Genomic DNA, 22,904 nt, shown 5'->3' on the forward strand with positions numbered 1-22,904 from the left:
CTCTTCCTAAATTACATCATGTGCCCCAGAGCAGGTAACTCTGAAATCCATTACTGCAGCAAATCTCAGCCCAGCAATTGCCAGATATAAGTGACTGCTTTCAGCTTTGAATTCCATGCTGCTCTCAATGCTGGACAGCAAAACTCTTCTGGGCAACAAGAGAAATCCAAAACTGGCTTCTGTATTTTTACCCAAAAAAAGCAATCTGACAGAATACGTTCAATCATTCTGTTCTGAGTATGTTAGGAGTGTATCAGACTTACAGGATACAAAGTTAAATGTTTTTTTCTTGGGATTTCCTATATTTCAAGCTCAAAAGGATTTTTTATAGAGTAATGAAAAATGCTACAAAGGAATACAAAATTACTTTTGTTTGGCTTTCACTGTAATGCCTGAAAGCTCATAATCTTTAAGGTGTTTGTCCAGAACATTCTTGGAGGTAAAAAATTCTAAGTTTTGTCTTCTAAATGGAGGTGGAACTGAGGTAGCAAAAGTGCATTTGAAGTTTATGTAGAAAACCTGCGGTCACTTTCCAGTGCAGGTCACATGAACTCTGTGTTACCTTCCTGCCCTACAAAAATAAGCCTGGTGTAAAATTCTCTTTGTTTACACATAGTATCAGAGCTGTGCTACTACACTATATTAAGTACCTCTATGTTTTTCTGCTTTTACAATTAATCCAGGCATTCAACTGGTAAAAAATGGGATGTCAAGTGTGTTTTAAAGGGAGCTACTATACCAGTTGGGTTCCAAGAGCAATTTTAGCTGCAGACTAAAACCAAGGAAATTACATTATCCAATGTTTGTGATGAGTACCAACTATTATATATCAGAAGAGAGGGAATGCAACATTGATCTATACAGATTTTAAAAATAGCCAAAACTAGATGAAAAAGACATGATAAGTTTCTACATGCTTTTAAAATACCTAAGTTTTACTGGCACTTTTCCAACATCTCTTGCTAATGAAAAATTGCTATATGTGTTCATTAAATAATTAAATGAATGGAGCTTAAAATAAGGTGGGTTGTTTTTTGTTTTTTAAGCAAATGACACAACAATCAAAGAGTAATCAAACAAAGAGCTTGGCAAGAATTAAACTGGCAAAAAATAAAACCAGACCTAGAACAGTGCATTAATATATTTAATGACAATGCATTAAAAGGAAATTAAAATGTATTCTAAAAGCATCTCAGAAAAGATCTAGCTGGGTTTAATGAACTTTCATTCAGAAGTCAATTTTTTCCTAAGTTCTTTGTATGACTGCCTGCAAGCATACTGCAGGCAGCATTATCCTTATGTTTAAGTGATCCTCTACTAGACTTTTGACATTAATTTAATATTCAGTACAGAGCTTAATACAAACAACATGCTTATAGTCAGTTTGAAAATGCTTTATGGATAAAGCCCAACAACCACTAGCAGTCAATTCAAATAAAAAATAAAAATAAAAATAATCCAACTCCCAACTCAACACATTACAATTTCGAGAGGTTAAAAAAAAAATCTAAAAATAAACAAACTTAGAGCAGTTGGAAGTCTATTGGAAGTTTGTTACAGATGAAAGAAATTATTTTCTCACCACAATGAGACATCAGACAGTAGTATCAGACAGTTAATTAAGGACTGAAGCACAAACAGAATACAAAGATTAGTACAACTAAGTATACAGAACAAAGACAGTGAAAACAGTTGTTAAAATTATTGAGACATTATCTCACAGTGGAAGAAAATCTAAGAAATTTTAAAATACTGATTTTTTGCATTCATTACATTAACTTCTATATTAATCATACTTGGAAGAAATATTGAAAGCAAATAAATTACCTTAGAGACTCAGATTGAAACATGATGCTGACCTAGGTGGTTATAAAAACACTAAGACTGTCAGAGACATGTTTAAGAAAATGCCTTACAGTTCTAGACATGGCTATAAGATGAACCCCAGAAGTAATATTTTGTAGAACATACATCATTTTTATGCTTTCCACATTTCATATTGTCAGCTTTTTTTAATAGCTGGATGTTAAAAATAGAAAAAATTTTATATCCAACCCACCATCAAACAACCTTTTTTTTCTCCATGGGTCCTTATTTTTCAAAGAAAATTAATGACCCTACATCCAGGACAGGAAAAGTAGAACAAAATAAGACAGCTGCAGAGCTGTCAACCATCTTGCCCTGCATCATGTGACAAGGTGCAGTGTTGCCTCCTGGCTGGCAGGGTGAGGCAGCTGGGGATGGAGATGCCCAACAGGGACGGTGCCCTTTACTCCCCTGTAACACCACGGTTATTTTCCCACTCTCTTCCTGTGAGCCCCAGACAGGCTGCCCCAGTCCCTTGCCAGAGTGATTCCTCAGGCAGGCTGCACAAAATAGAATGTTATTCAGGAATTGCAAGGATAAAAAAAAGACAAAAGGGAGAATAGGTGGCAAATCACAAAGTTTCGTGTTCTGCGTTTTAGATGAGATATTCCTGTTATTGCTGTTTGGAACAAATTAAATACTCCAGATTTGCTTCTCATCTAACATGTTTACGGTAGTTACAGGAACTTCCATCATATCATGGGAAATGTTTCCATAACTGAGGAAATTTAAATTGCTTTTGAATAAAGTTGTTTTGGCAACAAGTTAACTGCATGTCCTTTAGCTAGTATATGCTGTGCTCAGTCACTTGTTTTTTGAGCAAGTACTGCAGCAGCAGCCTATCAAAATAGCTTGTGCTTTTACCTGATAAATGGTGATTTGCTCTTTAATTAAGGTCAGCATGACCTAGATCATAGCAAACATCTACAAGCCTCAGTTCTGACAGGAAAATCCATTCACAAGAGAGAATCATTTCCTCTACTTTAAGAGAAACGAATCAATTTGGATTTTGAAGGAAAGGCATAGTTGCGTCAATGTAGGTACAGAAAGGCTCTTTAGAAGTTCCGTGACAGAAAGGGAGAAATAGATTTAGCTTTTCTTCTTTTCGTGCTGCTTCAAAGATCGTCAAGGACAATCCCCATCAATACTTATAGCATGGGAGTGACTCAGAAGCTTTTATGAGAACTGTGAGTTGAGGAATATAACATTGATCGAAGCAAAACTGGCAGGTGGCTATCTAAGATTACTTCTTATTCTTTTTGCCCTGGTTATTAATCATCTATCTAAGTCTGTGCAAAGCTCCAATAGTCTCTTTTTGTGTCAGTCCTCAGATCAAAAGGCCCACCCAGAACCCTGACCAGCTGGTCATGCAACCCATCTAGATGTACTAGCTCCTAAAACTTTACAGTTCATTGCAAGGTGAGCAGGAAAGCCATGCCTAACTCATGTGGAAATCAAAGGACTTTATAAAATATTAATAAGAGGCTTCTAGGCACACAAATATATTTGAAAATCTGGTTGTAGTTCAGTTACACTGCAATAGCCTATTTGCACTTCAGTCACGTCTGGCAGCAAGCAGCTCAGGAGATTGTTTTATACCAACTCATCTCATCCTGTTGCTTCCCCCTCCTTGTGTTTGCATGCATCTCATGAAGCATTTCCAGCCATCTGGAGTCCAGAGTCTTTGAGTAAGTCAGTAAAGCAACTCTTCCTCTAAACATAAAGCCCAGTGAGATGCAGCCCACATAGCAGAGAAGACCCCACCTCTCACAGGTTTTCTAAGACCCACTACTAGTTGGGCTGCTTATCAATCCAGCCCAGGCTCAGATTCCCTAGGGTGTTTTTATGTGAGAGCTCCATGTTTTCACAGCTGTGGCAAGAGCTGTGGCTACTGAACCACATGAAAGATCTTAAAGTAATACATAATAATGATATTCATCAGGTCTGTTGAGATTAGACAAGAATACAGCCAAATAGAAGGTCTGCCTGTCCACTCCAGATCTGAGCTGCTTCTTTGCAATAATCTTCCTCAAAATAAAATTGCATAGCACGTATGAATTTTATAGAATGTTACAAACATTATGTAGCAAGTCCAAGGTCAAACCATAATAAAGGTTAATATTAAAATCAGCATGTAACTAATAAGGAAATGGAAGAAATTGAGCCATTTTGCAGGAAAACAATACTTCAAAGGATTCCAAATAAATCAACAGGACTTCAAGACAGAAAGCCAGAGATACAGGTCAGCTCTTCTGAATCTCAAAGCAATGTAGTGCAGCACTTCAGCACTTATCACTATCCTGTCTTTAGGAAACACAGAATTTTAAAATATTATGTACGGGATACAGTTTTGGATTACATCCAAGGAATTACATTGACAAGCATTAAATTTACATTTAGGAAGCTCAACAAGCTTCTTAAAAAGTTGACAATAATTAAATTCTATTGAGACTTTTACTTTAATTCTCTACAACACTATAAGGAAAAAGGAAAACAAAACTACCCAAAAAAAAGAACAAAGCTGTCCGCCACAATAGAATATTGATCATATTTGTTGTTCTTTTTCCAAAAAGCTTACTTATATAAATTTAAGAGTGCAAGGGATTTTCCAACTACTACAAACATCTAGAGTTTTAAAGATAAATTATTATTCATTTATAAATTATTTTTCCATGTACACCAGGGTTTAGCATTGTCCTTTATGTCTGCTATCTCCCCCACCCTAAAATGCTGCAAGTTGCAGAAAATTGAATAATATTCTCAAACTATGTAGGATGTTTATACACTACTTGCTAAGCCAATTGAGCCCCTCCAGGTAGTCTGACTCTCAGAGGCAACACTGCATCCATCATGTGGCCCGTGTTTTAACCTATGAGTAATTGAACCTCATGGTCTGGTGCTCACCTCAAGGCAAAGTGCATGAAGCTAATAAGCAAATATGATGTATGGAAAGAAGACTTCTACACTTGTGTTCAGACTTCTAAAGAGGTCATGCAATATTCAGGTGTGCTTAATTCCAGCTGAACTCACTGAACTACAATGGAAGGTACTTACACACAAACTGCACCAAAAAACCTCACTAACCACAGGTGAAACACAATAGTATAGTCCAGAGACTTTGTTTTATTACTAAAATTAGATGCATAGGAAGAGGGGAAAACATGTATTTATCATTATATGTTGTTTATTATGTGTCAATATAATTTTGCATGTTACACAGATACACACATGCACACATTACACACGCATCCACTAATACTGTCAAGATCTCCTATGACTGCTAAATTGTTGAATACCATAGGACATACTACTAATTTTAGCCAAAACCCCGGGTCAACTGTCTGGTTCCATAATATGAACATATTTGCAAGGCTGAGTTAAAGTAAATAAATATGAGGTTCAAGACACACAAGCTGCAGTTCTAATTTGGTAAGTGTCTTGGAAACTTTTTAGGACAAGACTCTAATATCTGAAGCATTACACACCTTTGAGACAATGCTTATTGCTCTTTTGTGAACTTAATTTGTCAGATGAGCCACAATATCCATGATGCGTGCTGAAAATTCTCCTATCAGCAGCTACACAACTATCATTGCCTTATTTTGGCATCCAGATAATGAGACAGTAACTCCATTATCATTCAGATACCCTGCAATTTTTCTTCATACTTTTAACTCATGCCCATTTATATTTCTTTTTGGCGGATACATCTCTGTTGTGATTTTTTAAAAAAGGAATACAGTTATCTTAGAAAAAACAGAAATATTAAATTATTTTTCCTAGTCTATGAAGGAATCTTTGCCTGTTCCTAAATACAGATTTTCATTTCCCATATCCCAAGTAATATGGCTATAGAAGCATATATTTTTTTAAAGAGTCAGGTTCACAATGCTTAAATTGGCACTGCTCAAGTAATAATAATTTAACAAGAATAAAACTACAAATAATGAATAATCATAGCAATAAAACATCAACCAATAAGCAAAAGCCCTGCAGAATCAATCCTAATTGCTCAGGTTTAGTGCAATGCTGCATTATCACTGTAATTCTTTTATCTTTTAGGATTATTTTTAGTAAAAGTAGACCTCAGCATGTTAACTTCAACATGAAAAGTGAACATATTTACCTTATTTCACATTAGTAAATGCATAACAATTCTTTTGAACTTCCTTCACAAACCACAAAATTATTGGCATTTTATTAAGCAAGATATTCAAAGCCTTCACCTCAAAATTACATCAGTCAGGTCAAAGATTTTTCATTTGCCTCACTAGTTCCTTTTCAGATAATTTGTGCTTGCCTTGAGGATCAGGCTCATAATTTTTTTCTCTTTATTCAGGGTCATCAGAATTTACAATGACCTACTTCCTGACTAAACAAGCATGATATGAAGTATCAATGGTTTTCCTGTCTAAAAGATTGTGCTTTTATATTGTCTAAAGAAAAAGTCCTTTCAGATCAGAGAAAAGCAATAACGAAGATCAAAGGTATAGAATGGCTTCTAAAAAAGGAATGATAAATAACTTCCAACTCCTCAGTTTGGGAAAGAGATGACAGGGGTGATGTGACAGGTTTATAAAATCATAAATGGCCTGAAGAGTGTGAACTGAGATCAACTGTTCAGCCTTTTTCAGTGTAAGAATCTGGGGGACTCAAATAGATGACAGGTTTGAAAAAAAGCAACAGATGGTTCTTACAATGCAGTTAAGCTGCTGAACTCTTTGTCTCAAGATGCTGTTAAGCAAGATGCAGTATACTGATGGGTGTAAAAAAAACAATCCCCGAACTAAAATTTTAATAAGGCACAGATCAGAAAAAGAAGTAAGAAACAGCTCTGCAAGAAATAGGAAATAAGAAGCAAACAGGGTGCGGGGAAAGTAGAAAGAAGAAATAATGGGAGGAAGCTTTCAGCAATTCGAAAGGAGAACTTTAAATTCAGAAGAGTAAAATAAAATGGCAGATTTCTGACTTTTACTAGTTTATAGTAAATATGAACTAAAGTGTGCCACTTTCAGATCTATCATCATGAAGTCCTATATTTCAAGAAGGGAGGTTTTATTTTTCTTCCTGTAGTGCAAAAAAAGCCAATTTAACTTCACACAATTCAACTGCAGAAGAGCATCTCAGATGCAGAGGAGCATCACCCTGAAGCAGCTGAGTGCAAAAGCAATCAAATCACAGATTTTCCAGCTCTTGCTTTACCTTTTAGCTCCTCAGTTCTCTAAGACACTCCATTATGCCTCACACCAAATCTTCCAAACTGAGCCTCTATATTCCTAGAAGCGCTTTCACAAACTAACGGGCAATACCACTTTCTAGTGAGAATGGAAGGAATTGTGTCAGAGATTTGGGGGATGGAAAGAACATCCATTACTGCAGATTCCTTTTTAGAAGCTTTATTAGTTTAACTTGTTTCTAAAAACTTCTAACAACCTTTCTGGCTTGACCCTAATGCTCTGCGCTCAACTCTGCTCTTTATCCTCACATTCCTTTCAGTGCCAATGAAAAGAAGCTTAAAAAGTAACTTCTCTGCCCCCCAAGGACTGCCTGCAGCATTCCTTCACTGCCAGGTATCACATCAGCCCAGTAATTAGGGAGCAGCATTTTCATGCTTAGCTGGTACTATTGTGGCCACTGGGAAGTCTGACACTAATGAGCAAATGCATAGTGAAAAATCTATTACTTTAGCATGCAGTATATGTCTGCAACTCCAAGGAGGAGATTCAGAAATTTAGTCCTTCTCACAATTAACACAGCTTATGGTTTCAGGACTTAGCATATCCTGCATGTCAATACAGAGGGAAGGGATGACCAGCAAAGGAGCTGCTCCCATGTTATGTGAGTATAACTTCTTCAAGTAGTGTTAAAGAGCAGAATGCCTTCTCTGGAGATTTTTGCAGATGTAAAAACACCAAGATCATGCTAATAAAAGAAATAAATGCACATAGTTTTCAAGGAGAAGTATATGGTTTCATTTACTTAACACACATACTTATACTGATGTATATAGGCAGAAAACAATTCTGTGACCTTGCTTTTTCTAAGAGTGACTAAAAGAGAGTGCAAGACATTTAAATCATTATTTTTTAAAGATATTAAAGTTAAATCTTCATCATTATGATCAAAACAACCACTTCCTACACAAAAGCCAGAATGCTATTTAAAATATAGAGAATCCTATTTGAAAAAATATATATGGGGGTTGCTGAATGGGGTCACCTGAGAGAGGGAAAGCTGCTGTCGCTCCACATCTCCACATCCATCCAGTTGTGAGGTGCAGGGGCACACATACATAAAATGCATATATACATATCTACCCAGAACCAGCCACGCAGAGCAACACAGACCACAAACACAGCAGGAGGGCAAACACAAGCTACACCAACATCCTGATCCTGCTCCCCTCTACAGATGACGAGGATCAAAATGATTTAGTATCAAATACATATGTAGATGTATTACCTATCCCTCCAGTGACTGGCCATAGAAACCCAGTCTGTTCAGCAGTTGGGCCCTGGATCCCAACCCTCATAGACACACAGGTCTCTCTATGATCCAGCTTGGACACCCAGCTCCCTCCATTAGCCTCCTTTAGGCTCTTTGGTTCCTTACCCAGGCTTACAGCCTCATCTCCCACACCAGCTGGTCTGGCCTGAACAGCAATCAGCAAAACACATATGCAGCACAGTGGCTCCAGCTGCCCCTGCTCTTGGGCCTCTCTGCCTTTCAGCACTTTGCCCTTTAGTTGGTACATAGACTCCTCCAGTCTCTCCAGCTACTTCATCACAAACACCTGGGACCTCAGGAAGGATGGTCTCTATTTCATGGTCTCCCCCTACACATATACAGGCACACAGAATACATGTGTCTCTTCATCTAGTAAGAAATGGAGGGTGAAAAGAACACAGGGCAGAAAGAGTGGGTCAAGCAGAGGGCATGGCCAGATAACTGTACTGACCTGTGGCCTGACAAGACACAGTCAACCCCTTTTGTTGCCTTATACCTCTATTTTTTCACACTAGCTCCTCCCCAAAACCACTATGATCCCTCTCTCCCTTCCTTCATCTTTGGTTCCTGCTCCGAAGAGCCCATAGTAAATCTTAGCTAATCCAAGAAATGCTTTATCCCTGCATCCCATAATGAGACACACAGCCTGCTGGCAGTGGCCCTCTCCATCTGTAGGTTGAGCTGGGAAGCTATTGACCCTATTGACCCATCTGGCTGATGTTTTTTTTTACCCAGACCTTGGAGCTAATGGCTGTCCTGTGACAGCCCAGTGAAGAGTTCTGTCCTATTTGCTCTGACTGAGTTACTGTGGCTCTTTTGTCATTGTTTCCCTGTTCCTTCTTATTTTTGCAGGTTGGCTTTTAGTTAACATAGACCTACCTGTCTATCCAGCTGATCCAAGCTGAGAAGACTCAGTGGAGTCTGGAAAGTACAGACACAAACATCACCAGAAGGTTGTGACAAAGAAAAATTCCAAATCTCTTGCAAATGCAGGGACATGTTTTGTGGGGGTTTTTTAGGTTTTATTTTTTGTTTTTCCAGAGACAACCAGCAGGGTACAGCTGCCATGGTTTCTCATCCCACTGGTAGCATGAGGATGGTTGGAGTCACTGCTGGAGCTGCTCCAGCATGGCCAACCATGGCTCTCCAGCACACCTTCTGCTCCTTAACTGTGGTCTCCTCCCACCACAAGAGAGAAAGCAGCAGAACTTTGCCTCTTGGCACACATCAGCATCATCCTTGGGCCCAAACCCTGCATCAGGCAAGTCAAATGCAGACCTGGGTTTAACGTTGGCTCTGCTGAGGAAAGGGGCATGGCAAAGTGGGATCTTTATTTGCACTCTGCTCTAACTTGAACAGGACTTTAAAGATTACTATCAAAGGACTGTCAACACAGGTAGGTCCAGGGAGGACTCAGAACATGTTTACAGAGGCTGCTGCTTGCTCCCTGATGTCCCAAGGAGGCCAACTCTGCCTGTGTGCAAACCCAGGATTTAATTCAGGAATATTTTTAGCTAATACACTTCAATAGAAGCTGAAATAACATAGGGGAGAGAAAACAGCTATAGAAAATGATTTAGGGGACTACGTGTGTAGCATGAGTAAGACTCTGAAGTCAATACCAGTAACAGCAGAAGAAGAATGATCTCTGAATTGAGTTCATCAGTGCAGCACCAATAAACTCAACTGAGGTGACAAAGCTAGCCAAAAAGCCAAGGAAAACATTCACTCTCTCTACTGATGGTTAGGATTGAAAAAAAAAAAAAAAAAAAAAAGGTGTGGTGTCAAAAAGGTGTCATCACTGGTGGCTGAACAACAAATGAAGCAATAAGCAAAAGCTTAGACCAAATAATGCACAGCATTGAGCTTACCAAAGGTGCTTTATTACCCACCTTTTAATTTTTCAGCCTTCCCTGTCTCTTACTTATTAGTATTTATGCTTTTGCCACCATTTTTGCACACATAATTTCAATTATAATAATATTCTGCAATAAAATAATTGTTTTATATTAAATATATTGTTATTTAATAGCAATTCAAAATACTTTTCATTTCTTCTTTTTTCCCCTGTTCTTTCTGCTGCATGTTCTTTTTTTCACATGATCACCTCTGCTCTTTTAAGACTTCCAAAGTGCTATTCTCTGGTTATTTTACTGAAAAAAGAGTATGTGTGAGGAACCCAAGACAAGCCCTAAGGGTCTTAACAAACCTGAATGGATTTGATGCTACAAAATCAATTAAAAGTGAGAAATGAGTGAACCTAAATAGCGTGTTAGTGTGAAAGAAGCAAAATTGAAATGCCACCACTTCATTGCCCAGTTAGGCTCAGAGGACACCATCACTACAGCAACAGCCTCTCCTGGGAGGCACACAGGGAATGTGCCATCTCCTCTCCTGCCTGCTGTCCCCTGTGAGTTGGCTGGAGCAGGCAGAGAGCCCAGGAGCATTTCTTGTTGTTGCTATGGAATGCTCTTCCCAGAGGCCAAATATTAATGATGCTTTCCACAGGCCAAGCAGTGGGTAAGCATCCAAAACATCTCTCTTGGAAAAAGAGAGCTTGTGTGTGTGCATAATGCAAAGGTCAACAACAGCCAGCCTTCAGCAAAACCCCAGCAGACCTCTGGCAGAAGATAAAACACCACCTCACCACCTCCATGCTAGAGGAAACAGGATTATTGCACCCCTCCTATTTGCATCCAGAGCGTGAAGCTCTCTAACACAAACTGCTGCAAACCTCCTTGAATAATCCAAGCAGTTTCACTAGAATTATGTGTGTGAGTAAATGCTCAACAGGACACAGTCTCTTCCTGCCTGCAAAAATCTGATTACTGACCACCTATCAGTCTTAGTTCTGTGAGTTTACAAGCAGTTGAATCTTCAGGAGAACTATACTGGTTTTACATTGAGAAGTCCAAATTATTTGCCCAACTCAGAAACTAGAAGAGTCCATGCAGATGACCTTTGTAGCAAATATGCAGTGTAAAGTCTTTGGTATAGTCTTGTCTAAACTGAAAGCAGATAAACGTGTTTTAATTTGTGTAACTAGTGAGAAGCTGGGGAAAGACATGTTTCCTTCTCAGGACCACACAGAACTGATGCTATTCATGAGGTGGTACCTTGAGAAGGGAAAGAATATGCTGTGTAAAACTGAAGGAGCAATCCCTGGGAAGAATTAGGAGTTACTTCAGGATCTGGGTTGCAGATGATGTCCTCCAGCCATGTCTTTGCTGGTAAACAAGACTGGAAGGCTCTTTTGAGCTGATTGTCACTGCTGTATGGCTGTTATCACTAGCCCCGTATTGACTGGAGCCAACCAACATTTTCCCAGAGCTTTGACAGATCCTAGGGGAGACAACATGTCAGGAATTATTCAGAGAAAGTTGACACCTGCCAGGAAGAAAAAGGAAAGCGAGTTCAGGCAGGTGAACATGAGCTGTGCTCTGCTACCCAGCTCCAGGGCCAGGGAATGGCTCCCCTTCTGCCAGCAGCAAAGCTGTAGCTAAGACGACAAGACAAAACAAAACAGAAGCAGGTGGCAGAAGATTGTGTTACCTCCACTGCTTCTGGTCTCCACTTGTTTTCTTGGGAACATTAACATCACACACTTCCACAGTGCCTGCAACATTGGTTGGCACTTGGATGCTGTTGATGATAATTAAAAGCCAGACAGCTCTGAAGCCAGTGTTTTAATGAAACACACTGAGGACCAACATGTGGGAGAAGCGGGCTGAGGAAAACATGGGCTAGCCAAGGGCTTGTGTAAATGAACACTGACAGAAATGCACAGGAGTGCTAATTCTGCAGGGTGGCTGGAAGAGAAATGACTTCCGCCTGAGCTCAGAGGACAAATAAAATTATCACATTCTATTGCAGATGTCTCCTAATAGATGGGGGTTGAACCACTGCAACTTCAGGAAGTCAGTAATTCAGGGAGGGTGGCATCTCAGCTGGATTCTGATACAATAAAATTGTTCGTGCTCCTGATCCTCCTTACTTTATATTGTACAAAAGTGGCTGACAAGATGGCAAAATGTATCTGTATCTATATCTTGATAGTGAAAGGTCTTTTTCTTCTACTGAATTCTTGAAAATAATGTGGAGGGATAGGTGATAACTCTACAAGTACACAAAGCAACAAAGCATCATGCCTAGCGTGAGTATCTCACCCAGAATTTTATGCTTCAGCTACAATAAGAAGTAATTCACAATGAACTTGACAAATAATACCAAGCTGTGAAACCACTATGGAACTTAAAAGGGTAGGCAATGGCTGTGAAAATGGAAAAAAACCAGCAAATTGAAGGAATTAAAGAGTCTTTACTCTAGAAAAATTACCTGGAAGGACAGTATGACAAAAATCATGAATTCATAGATTTAGCCTTACACTGCTAAGTTATTTATGTGAATGTCATCCTTAAAAGGATGTGGAATACAACTCCTTTGTGGTACATTTAGTTACTGCTCCAGCAATGTTTTAGGGAAGAGGGAGGGAGAGCTGGTACAACACGCCTCTTCTGTTCCAGTTTAGAAGCACTGGAATTTTCAATCACTTGTTTAACTGGCTTTTTCTGGAGGTATAGCAGCTTTAGGATTGAACATTCTAAATAAAGCCTTCTTATAATTTAATTTATATACAAAAGTGTCACAGCTTAGCAGTTTGGGAGGACCACAAACCAAAGGACAGGATTACTCTCTATTCCACCCACACACATACAAGGGAAGATAAAAGTGGGAACAAAGACAGGAGACATGATGTTGGAAAATGAAAACAACTGGGGACAATTTTACTAGCACAGGGGAAAGGCAACAACATAAGAGATAAAGTAACAAAAAATACAGGTTTATATAAATACAGATATACAACCCATCCTGGATGCTGGCAGGGACAGGTGCCTGAGGGCCCCCTGTGGCAGGACTGACTCAGGAGGGGGCTCCATGGCTCTTCCCAGCACCCGATGGATGTGGGCTCTGGAGAGCAGGGGGAGAGCTGGGGGTAAAGGAGCACAGGGGAGCAGCGAGGAGTGAGGGGACAGAAAGAGGAGGGGCTGCCTGAGCTTTATAGAGTATGGGCAGGAAATGGGAGGGAATAGACCCCTCTGTGTTCTGCCCCTCTCAGAATCTGAAAGCCCTCCTGCTTTAGTTCCTCATGTTCAAACAATAACAAAAAGGACTATGGATTTGTTCATCAAATAAATCTATATTTTGGAAAGTTAAAACTGCTGAAAATGTCATTTTTAGGATAAGAAATATAAGCTAAACTAGTATAAAAGTGATAGATATAAAGGTGAAATTCATTGATGATAAAAATATTAACTTCAATGGAGTAGACACAAAAGGCAACCAGACCCTTTCAGTAAAGCTTTAGAATAAATGCTAACTGGAGATATTTCCATGATTATTATTTTATTTTTTTTAAAGGAGGCACTTATTACTTATCTTCTGTGGTTGATTTCCTACATATCTCACCAGAACCATTTTCTACACATTTCTAAGGTGCTGATTCTGGACTGCAGGTAAGTGCTGCTTTTGAAAACCCACAGGGCTTCCTGCACACGTGATTTCACTTCACCATGGTGTTGCAATTGCCATTGAAAATTTTCCACCATATTAGGTACTGCAGGTCTTCTCTTCACAGCCTTAAGGACTTTATGGAAGATGTTCACATTCTCCATGCTAATATCTGAAAACTATGAAATGCAATTATTCATTCTCCTACATATCCATACTCTTGTAGTTAAGTGGGGTTTTCATAAGCATATTCAAACTGTGCAGATTGTCTTAAATGAAATGAATGAAATACAAAGTATACCTGAATACTGTAAAAAAAAAAAAGTTATGAAAACCAGCAGATGACATTTCAATATCTGCCTAGATATTAGCATAAAATCAGAACTAAAGAAATATGCTCAACATTAAAAAGTATGCCTACTGTATTTTGCTACACAGGACTTAGTATTCCTCCCTCAAACTGGTTTGCAGTTGCACCATAACATGGTGAGAGAGACTGCTGTCAGGGTGGGAAGAGCAAAGGGAAAGAGAGGCAAGGGATGGGACAGCACCAGTTGCTACTACAAGAAATAGAGTCTTCCTCCTTCAAGAGCAGCCACTTCCCTCAGCAGGGATAACAGCAACTTATTTCATTGAACAGTGCAGGAGAAAGCAAGAGTTGTTTAAGCTGCATTATCTTCGTGAATAACCCCATCTCCTTCAAAATAAGGTATTCAAGGGAGAAGGATAAGGGCAACCCAAGGCATCAGCTTTTATCCATTCAGACTTGTCAAATTCCTATGTGCTTTAGGCTTTCAGTTCGTGGCTATTCAGCCTCAGGGGCTATACAATAATGAATATACTTAAAGACATGGTCTTTTTTTCCAGCCTTATTTTAATAAACATGATTTTTCTTGTACTCCATGATAACAGCATAAGCCAACTCCTGTTCTATCTCTAAGCCCCAGAGTAGCACAATGGGGCTTCTTCTATCAGCCAGTGAATACTGATACTGTTTATTTTTATTTTGCAAAAAATATTTTTTTGTAAATATCATCACCTATTAAAGATGTTCAGTTAACAGATGAATGTAACTCAGTGGTCTAAACAAAAGGTATATGTCTGTATGTTCCATGGTGATTAGAACATCTAAATGTGTATTACAGATGCCATATCAAAATTGCCCATCTTTAAAAATTGGGTCACCATCAGATACTGTCTGTTACATATTTTTCTAGAAGCCGATGAGATATAAAAGCATGAGAAGCACTATTAACTCTGGAACACCTAACTAGATCTACAGAAATATTTGTAATATAGATATGGTCTGTTCTTTTAGAGATTTCCCTTAAGAATGAATTGCACATGTTAACACATTAAGCGTGAATCTTGATGGAAATAGTCATGTAATTATTGTTAGGATAAATGATCAAAAACTGCATACATGCACAAACACACCCAGGGGAGCACAGAGAATGGTGAGGGGAAGCCTCACCTGGCTACTCCCAAGCCCATCACAGGAGCCATGTGCTCACCTGCACAAGACATAGAGGCACACAAAGGCAGGCAGGAACCCAAATAAAGGAGCCAGAGGAATGGGCACCCTGTCCAGGCCTCTCTCCAGGCTGTCCTAGAGGAACATCAGCCCCATTGTCATAGAATCATCTGGGTTGGAAGGGACTCAGAGATCATCAAGTCCAACCCTTGATCCACTACTGCTGCAGTTACCAGACCATGGCACTGAGTGCCACATCCAGTCTCTTTTTAAATATCTCCAGGGACAGAGAATCCACCACTTCCTGGGGCAGCCCATTCCAATGTTTGATCACCCTCTCAGTAAAGAAATTCTTTCTAATGTCCAACCTAAACCTCCCCCAGCACAACTTGAGACCGTGCCCTCTTGTCTTGCTGAGAGTTGCCTGGGAAAAGAGACCAACACCCTCCTTTCAGGGAGTTGTAGAGAGTGATGAGGTCTCCCCTGAGCCTCCTCTTCTCCAGGCTGAACAGCCCCAGCTCCCTCAGCCTCTCCTCATAAGATCTGTGCTGGATCCCTTCACCAGCCTGATTGCCCTCCTTTGGACCTGCTCCAGCACCTCAATCTCCTTCCTGAACTGAGGGGCCCCAGTGTCCAGGTGTGACAACCACCCCCATGGATCACCAGGAGCAGCTCTCCAAATCACCTCTTGGGCTAAGGGAGGCAACTGCCCAGTGGCATGGGCACACACGATGGATGTACTGAAGTGTAAAACTTATTTGGGATGTTCAGGGCAGAAACCAAACGTAGGAAAAGGGAGGAGTCATGGTGGTTTGGGGAGGGACAACAAAATAAAGGCATAATAGAGGGATAAGAAGATAAAAGGAATAAGTTGCATGTTAACAGGTTACTTGTTGGTATGGTGGCCAGACAGAGGGCCTGTCTGACCACAGCAATCTGTTCTTCTCATTAACTCCATTTCTAAGTCTGGAAGGGCTGCCACATGCTAATAAAATTATCTATATAACTTTAAAGGATGTCTAAAATTTAATCTATCAAAATTTTCAAAGAATAGGTAGGGTCCCTTGGCAGACTGCATAAACGAGCCCCAAACAGAGCCATCTGGATCATGGGCACTATACACAGGAACTAAGTGGTTCTAGTAGAAAACAAAGTTAGATTCAAACTAGTCTCAAGAAAGTTAGAGATTAAAATGAGCAGGAAGATTTGCCTGATTACTAAATTACAAATCAATGGCTAAGGCCTACGAAGGAAGAAATGCAAACAAACCAACCGTGGGTTGAAATAGGGAACATAGTTTTATAAAAATATATATGTATTTCTTAGTGACTACAGATCTTGAAACAAATTATACCAAAAGTTCATTAATCAGAAATCAAGCAGAAACCGTGATCTGAATGCACACTAACACTAGTTAGTGCATATATATCAGCAGATCATAGAAGAATAAGGTAGCAGCTTTGTCTTTTGTTGTCCATAGCACGTAGGATAAAATTTAAATTGCAGGGGGAGACATCAGCCAAGCAATGGTAAACGCACAAGAGCGTAAGGAGGTAGGCTTGGAATTTCCCAATTCAAACATTGTTGAAAACAAAAATTTTCATTTTAGCATTTGTTTTTGTCCACCAGGACAGAAAATTATCTTAGGATTTATCCAGGCTAACAGGAAAAAACTGATCACACAAGGTAAGATGAAGCACTACTTACATAAATGTGTTACAAATTATTTCTTTTTGCTAATGTGCATTTTTGAACAGAGTCCTGCCAATATATATATATATATATATATATTAACATGGATGCTGCAAGCTACAATATTGTGCCTCTGAAACAGACCTCTTTTACAGTGCTGCAAGGAGCTCCCAAAAAATTCCAAAAGGTAAGGAACATTAGTTCAAAAGAAAACCAAACACAAAACCAACTAAACAAAACCCAGTTACTTTGTAGTGATTTAGCCAAGGTTTGGAAAACATTTAGCTACAGCTAATTAAAAAAATATATTTTAAGAACTACAAAATTGCTTGTTGAGAGATAAAAACACCATCGCATTTTAAAGACTAAAATAAAATAAAAATATCCACACTCCTCATATACAATATAGAGGAAAGAAAAATGGAAGCTTATAGGATTCTTAATGATTTTGGTTCAGTCTTTTTAATAAATTAAGAAGAAAATTACCTCTAATGAGAGAGTATCAACCCATTACGAGATCAGAATGGTTGAGCAGCTACTAGAAGAGCAGGAATAGCAAGTATTTGATTAGAATCTGTTCTGGTTTGGGGAGAAACATGTTATGTGTTTATAGCAAGGGATGGCAGTGAAATACTTTCCATTCCAGCAATAACCAAAAGGGATGTTAAGATGCAAAAGTCTTCTGAGCCAAACCCCTTAACACTGTATCTTGAGTCATTTTCTCTTGCTGCACTCCTAACCAGCAGGCTCCCAGGAGCAGACAGAACATCGCCTGTTTGGCAGTAGAACCCTCACCTGGAGGGACACGGCAGAGTCATGGATTCCAGACCATGAACCTTGTAAGGGTTAGGAAGAAAAATTTCAAGAGAAAAACCCCAAACCACACGTACACAGTTACTATTCCAATAAACTGAGACCGAAACACAGGACTCTTTTTCATCCTCTTTGTCACAGGTCCCATAGCTGTGCATTAAACTTCCCACAGAACTGCAGGGGCCACCAGCTGGGTATTTTACTGTAAAGCCTGTGTCTCCATGCTAAGCACAGCAGCACACTAAAGCCCCTTTGCTTCTTAGACCTCCCCCACTGTTAGCATTTGGCACTGCTGTAGCTGCTCCTGGCACATTGCTCTTAAGGTTAAGATCCACTTCGGAAGAAAAATGTCGACAAAGCACAAAGAAGGACTCGAAGAAGAGCTGTGCAAGTGATTAAATGCTTAGCTGGTGCAAAAGTAGGCAACTCATTTATTTTGCTGACAAAAAAAGGTTATGAAGCGAATTCATGATAGTCTAGAACTACTCTCCTGTGAGAAACAGAAATTGGGTCTGTCAGTCTACTGGCCAAAAAATGAGTTGGGTGACTAGGCTAGACAAATTCCTGTTAGGAAAGAGGAACACAATTTTAATACTGACAGTTAACAACCACAGAAAAAATATGGAGGTTTGGGCAAGATCATCTCCATCATTGCCAATTTTTAAACTAAGGTGGATTCCCTTTCCTGAAAAGACATGCATACATCAAACAATAAGTAGTTCATGTAATCAGCAGAGAGTGTTTTGAAGGATTTGTTATCCCAGCAGGAGGTTTTTATCTCAGTATCCCTGACTGCAACCAACACTGGATAATCAAGAGCATGCTAAACCTTTCAGCTTTACTGAAGCGGGCTTTGGGTCTAAAACATTACAGAGTACAACAAAAGGAATGACAAAACCTGTAAGTTAGGCTTTGCTGCACTCAAATTAAATAAATGCTTCTGAGCATTGATTTTTCTCTGCTGATATTCTCAAGGTTGATTAACTTCCAAAATGCTATGGGATGACAACCAGATTTACTGGAAGATGGTGAAAAATTGGAGAGGGTCCAGCAGAGGGCTACAAAAAGTACTATAGGATAGGAGAACTTGACATCAGAAGAAAGACTGAACGAATAGGGTTTTTTCATCCAAGAGAACAGAAAGTTCAGCGACGATTTAATCAAAATCTTCCAACACGTAGGAAGTAGTTATAAAGGATATGCAGATACTCTCTAGAGGATACTCGCTATATATATGGATATATATGCTACGGTACGTGTGGTTTACCTACAGGCACTTTTGTTACACCACTGTCTTCCTGCTTCTACTGGTTCCCTATTTGTCCTCTAGAAAAAAAACAGTCATTCCAGAAGGAAAATGCACTGTGCATTGCTAACACTGTCTTTTTATTTTCTGCTTTGTTGAGACAAATCAGTATTCCTGAAATCAAAATAGTATATTTTTGACAAAGCTAAGTGTAGCTCCACAAGCCAGATTTATTTTTCCTAGTCCTGAACAGGTTTTTTCCAGACTTTCTAATTTCAGCCTACTGGTAGATCCTCACCTTTAGGCTTTAGTGACCAAGCTCTGCAAAGTAGCTTCAGTCCAGGCCTCACCAATATATATTATGCATATGTATATAATTATTATTATTTAATTGCTTTGTGTTGTTTGGGGTTTTTTCCCCCCCAAAAAAGGCCAATTCAACAGCATGGTCCTTTTATACAACTATACCCCATCTTTTTGTTGTTGTTACAATACACTTATCCTATACCAGTTTGAAGTATATCAATGACAAACGGTATTTCTCTTTTTAGTTTAATTGGTATCTTGAATCTCATCCTCTATTTGTGGTCACATTTTTCAAAAGCAGGGAACAAAAATGGTTTTTTGCTTACAATCCAAACTATAAACAATAGTAAACTAAAAGTGCACAGAGGACAAATGAACTGGGATTGTGGCACGAGGTCCCTTACACATTCATAAGAATGCAGTGCACTCAATACTTCCAGTAATGCCAAATTGTTGAGAATGTTTAGTACATTTTTCAAAGAGAGACTAGAAAAGTAATAACATCCTGGAAATTAAATAATCTTAACGAATTTACAAATTTCTCAAGGATTTCCACACTTTCTGAACAAAACAGGAAATTACAGAAGAAATGAAAGACACTAATTGTACGTCACAGCCCATGACTTCTTAATTTTGACTTTGGAGTCATAATGTGTCTAAAAATACAACATTTTCTGAAAGTACTGTTTTAAATACACCAAGTTTTAATGGTTGAGAAATACAGTCTAGAAATACAGAAAAATAAATTCTGGAAACAGAAACTTTAACCCAAAAACACTTTTAGGGAAGAAGTGGCAAGCATTAATACTGTTATAGAAATATATCTGTGCCTACAATAAAATCCATAGGTTGATGTAAATCCACAAATAATTCTCCCTGATTTATTCCACTACAGCTATCAATAACTATATTACTGAATTATAAAAATACTGCATTGACTGTAGAATACCACAGTCTTTGCCTAAGATACAGCTCAACTTGGCAACCTCCACAAAAAGCACAAATCAAATCAGCAAGAGAAAAACAAATCCACTTATCTCACCATTTCTGATTTCTGTAAAGATCTAAATCCTAGAACATACTTTGTTGATGAGGCTTCAATCTCATATCCATACAACAGATATGCAGACATAACTTGAAATAAATTGTAAAATCATGGCAATTTTGAAGTTATCCTTTGAGGCACAATGTTTTTTAAAAATAAAAAATGTGTTTTTTTTAATAAGGCTCAAGAAGAAACTATTTGCCTCATTCTTCATGATAGTCACAATAAATAGCATGAAGAATAGTATTTTTCTTGTTCTACTGGATTTTTACAAAAATGTCATTTTAAGCTTCAGTGTAATTTTGATGCAAAAGTTAAAATAATTCAGTTTCCTTAAAATCGCATATCTAAAAAAACCTTCATGCATCTGCTTTTCAAAATGAAATCTGAATTTTTCCTGAACAATATGAATGTCTATCAATGACAGCTGGTATCATCACAGTACTACAACAAAAACTCTAGTATTTCACCATTTAAGAGATCTTCTGCAAAACAGTAAAATAAACCAACTCCTAATATTTTGATTTTTAAAAATTATGATTATTATTATTACTCCAAAGTATGTCATGTAGTACAGTACCAGAGTTGAGTTACAAGCCACTGGTACTGCAAACACTGGTGAGTTCCCTAAATGTCATGGAGCCTGGAGCCTGCCACTCCCCTTCAACCATGGAGCCCAGCTAAGAGGAGGCTGTAAAATTCCTATACATGGCTGAGCAGACAAGACCTGTAGCAGATTCTGAGAGGGTCTTAACAACAGATCTTTAACCCAGCAGATCTCAGGGTATTCATTCAAAGAATCTATGAGCATTTTTGAATCAAGGGTAACATTATTACCTGGGAAAAACCCTTGCTCTTGAAAGTTAGGCTTTAATGAGGTGAGGAAAGGAACAATTTGGTTTACATACCAGAGTGCTAATGCATCTCCCACAATATGGCTGCATCACATAATTTCTCAAGATATTAGTTTTTACATTGGTAAGTCCTGTAGATTCTACCACTTCAGTGTATGACTCAGCAAGACATAACAGCACTGACACCCTCATTATTAAAAAGTGAATTAAGTCTGCAGCAATTTAGAAATTTAAAAAAATCACTTCATACTCCCAAGCACCCACTGAGGCACTCCTGGCTCATTTACCAGGCTGTTCAGTGCACAGTTAATAATTCATTCCACAAAGCACCTACCTGCCAAACCAAGTGCTCCTTTACATCTGTACCTGATAGACAGACGCTCAGCACAATCGTATGAGATGCAGAGGTCAAGACGCTGGCAACTATAGCATCCCTCATGTTGAAGGGCAGCATGGTGTACACCACAAAAATAATGAACAAGAAAAATGATACCTGCAAAAGACAGCAAAACAAAGCATGTTAAATTCACTTTGGAATAACATTTAAAAGCTAGCATTAAATTTTGAATTGCCTTCAGAATAAAGTTACGCATCAGTTTTTTAAACCAAACTTACTGCTAGCCACTGCAGAAAACTGATTTAGGAAGAATCCATTATAAAAAGTGTTGGAAAATTCACATTATATTTGATTTTAAAAACACAGTTTTGAGACACTACGTCATGATTTGAGAACTACACAATACTTGAAACTTTTCAAATTTAAGTTCAAATTTACCTTTTCACATTTAATTAACACTCTTTTTGTAGTTAAAAGTGCAATTCCCATGGGACGTGTGGTTTCTGATTGTGAACTGCACTGCAAAACAATTTGCTAAACCCTTCCAAAGGGCCTAAATTTCAATGCAGAGAGATTTTCTTCATCCTGGTTCACTAAAAAGTCACAATTTAATGTAACATGACATTATGCAAAAAAGCCCAAGGTTATTCAAGCATTTTGTTTTCACGAGATTATACTTTATGTGTATCTATGTGACATATGTAAAATTCCATTAAAACACTAAAAGATTCCATTAAAACATTTATTATTGAAAACAACTTTGAATAATCACAGCCCATAAGCAGAATTTAGTGTTAGCTTCTTTTAAAGAGTAACAGCATCCACACAAGCCTTATGGAACCCTCTACAAGTGCACAGCCCAACCCTTAACAGCAAAAGGGATTCTTTCACTGTATACACAAAAGATTATACACTGAGGGTATGCATATGTTCCAAACTCCACCACAATCCTAAGAAAATGTAACTGGATTTGTGACATAGATTTTGCACACATAAGTAAGTAGGCAATTCCGAATATGTGCCAGCTTGTGTATAAACATATTTGTACATAAGCCCTTCCATCACTTTCTGTTGATTTACAAGCCTATTCACCATCTAACAGCTGTATACATGCACTATTTAATTCAGAAAGCACCCAAGCAGATATGAACAACAGGAATTTGCTGCTCACTTCTCTTACTGTCAGTTTGCTTTCTTCACGTCTGCATGTGATGATTCCATGGTAAAAACACTCAGAAACGCTCAGTCTGTGTCTT

At 38.5% G+C, this 22,904-nt stretch overlaps 1 protein-coding gene across 1 annotated transcript in view; it reads right to left on the reverse strand.

Moving 5' to 3' along the window:
• The window catches only part of ADCY2 (adenylate cyclase 2), a 210,176-nt gene that overhangs the window by 123,126 nt on the left and 64,146 nt on the right, over nt 1-22,904 (reverse strand). Inside the window, exon 3 of the mRNA XM_071736713.1 lies at nt 21,646-21,804. Coding sequence (XP_071592814.1) covers nt 21,646-21,804 — 159 coding nt within the window. The remainder of the gene's footprint in view (nt 1-21,645; nt 21,805-22,904) is intronic.

Source organism: Heliangelus exortis, chromosome 2, assembly GCF_036169615.1.
Source record: "Heliangelus exortis chromosome 2, bHelExo1.hap1, whole genome shotgun sequence".
Classification (NCBI taxonomy): Eukaryota; Metazoa; Chordata; class Aves; order Apodiformes; family Trochilidae; genus Heliangelus; species Heliangelus exortis.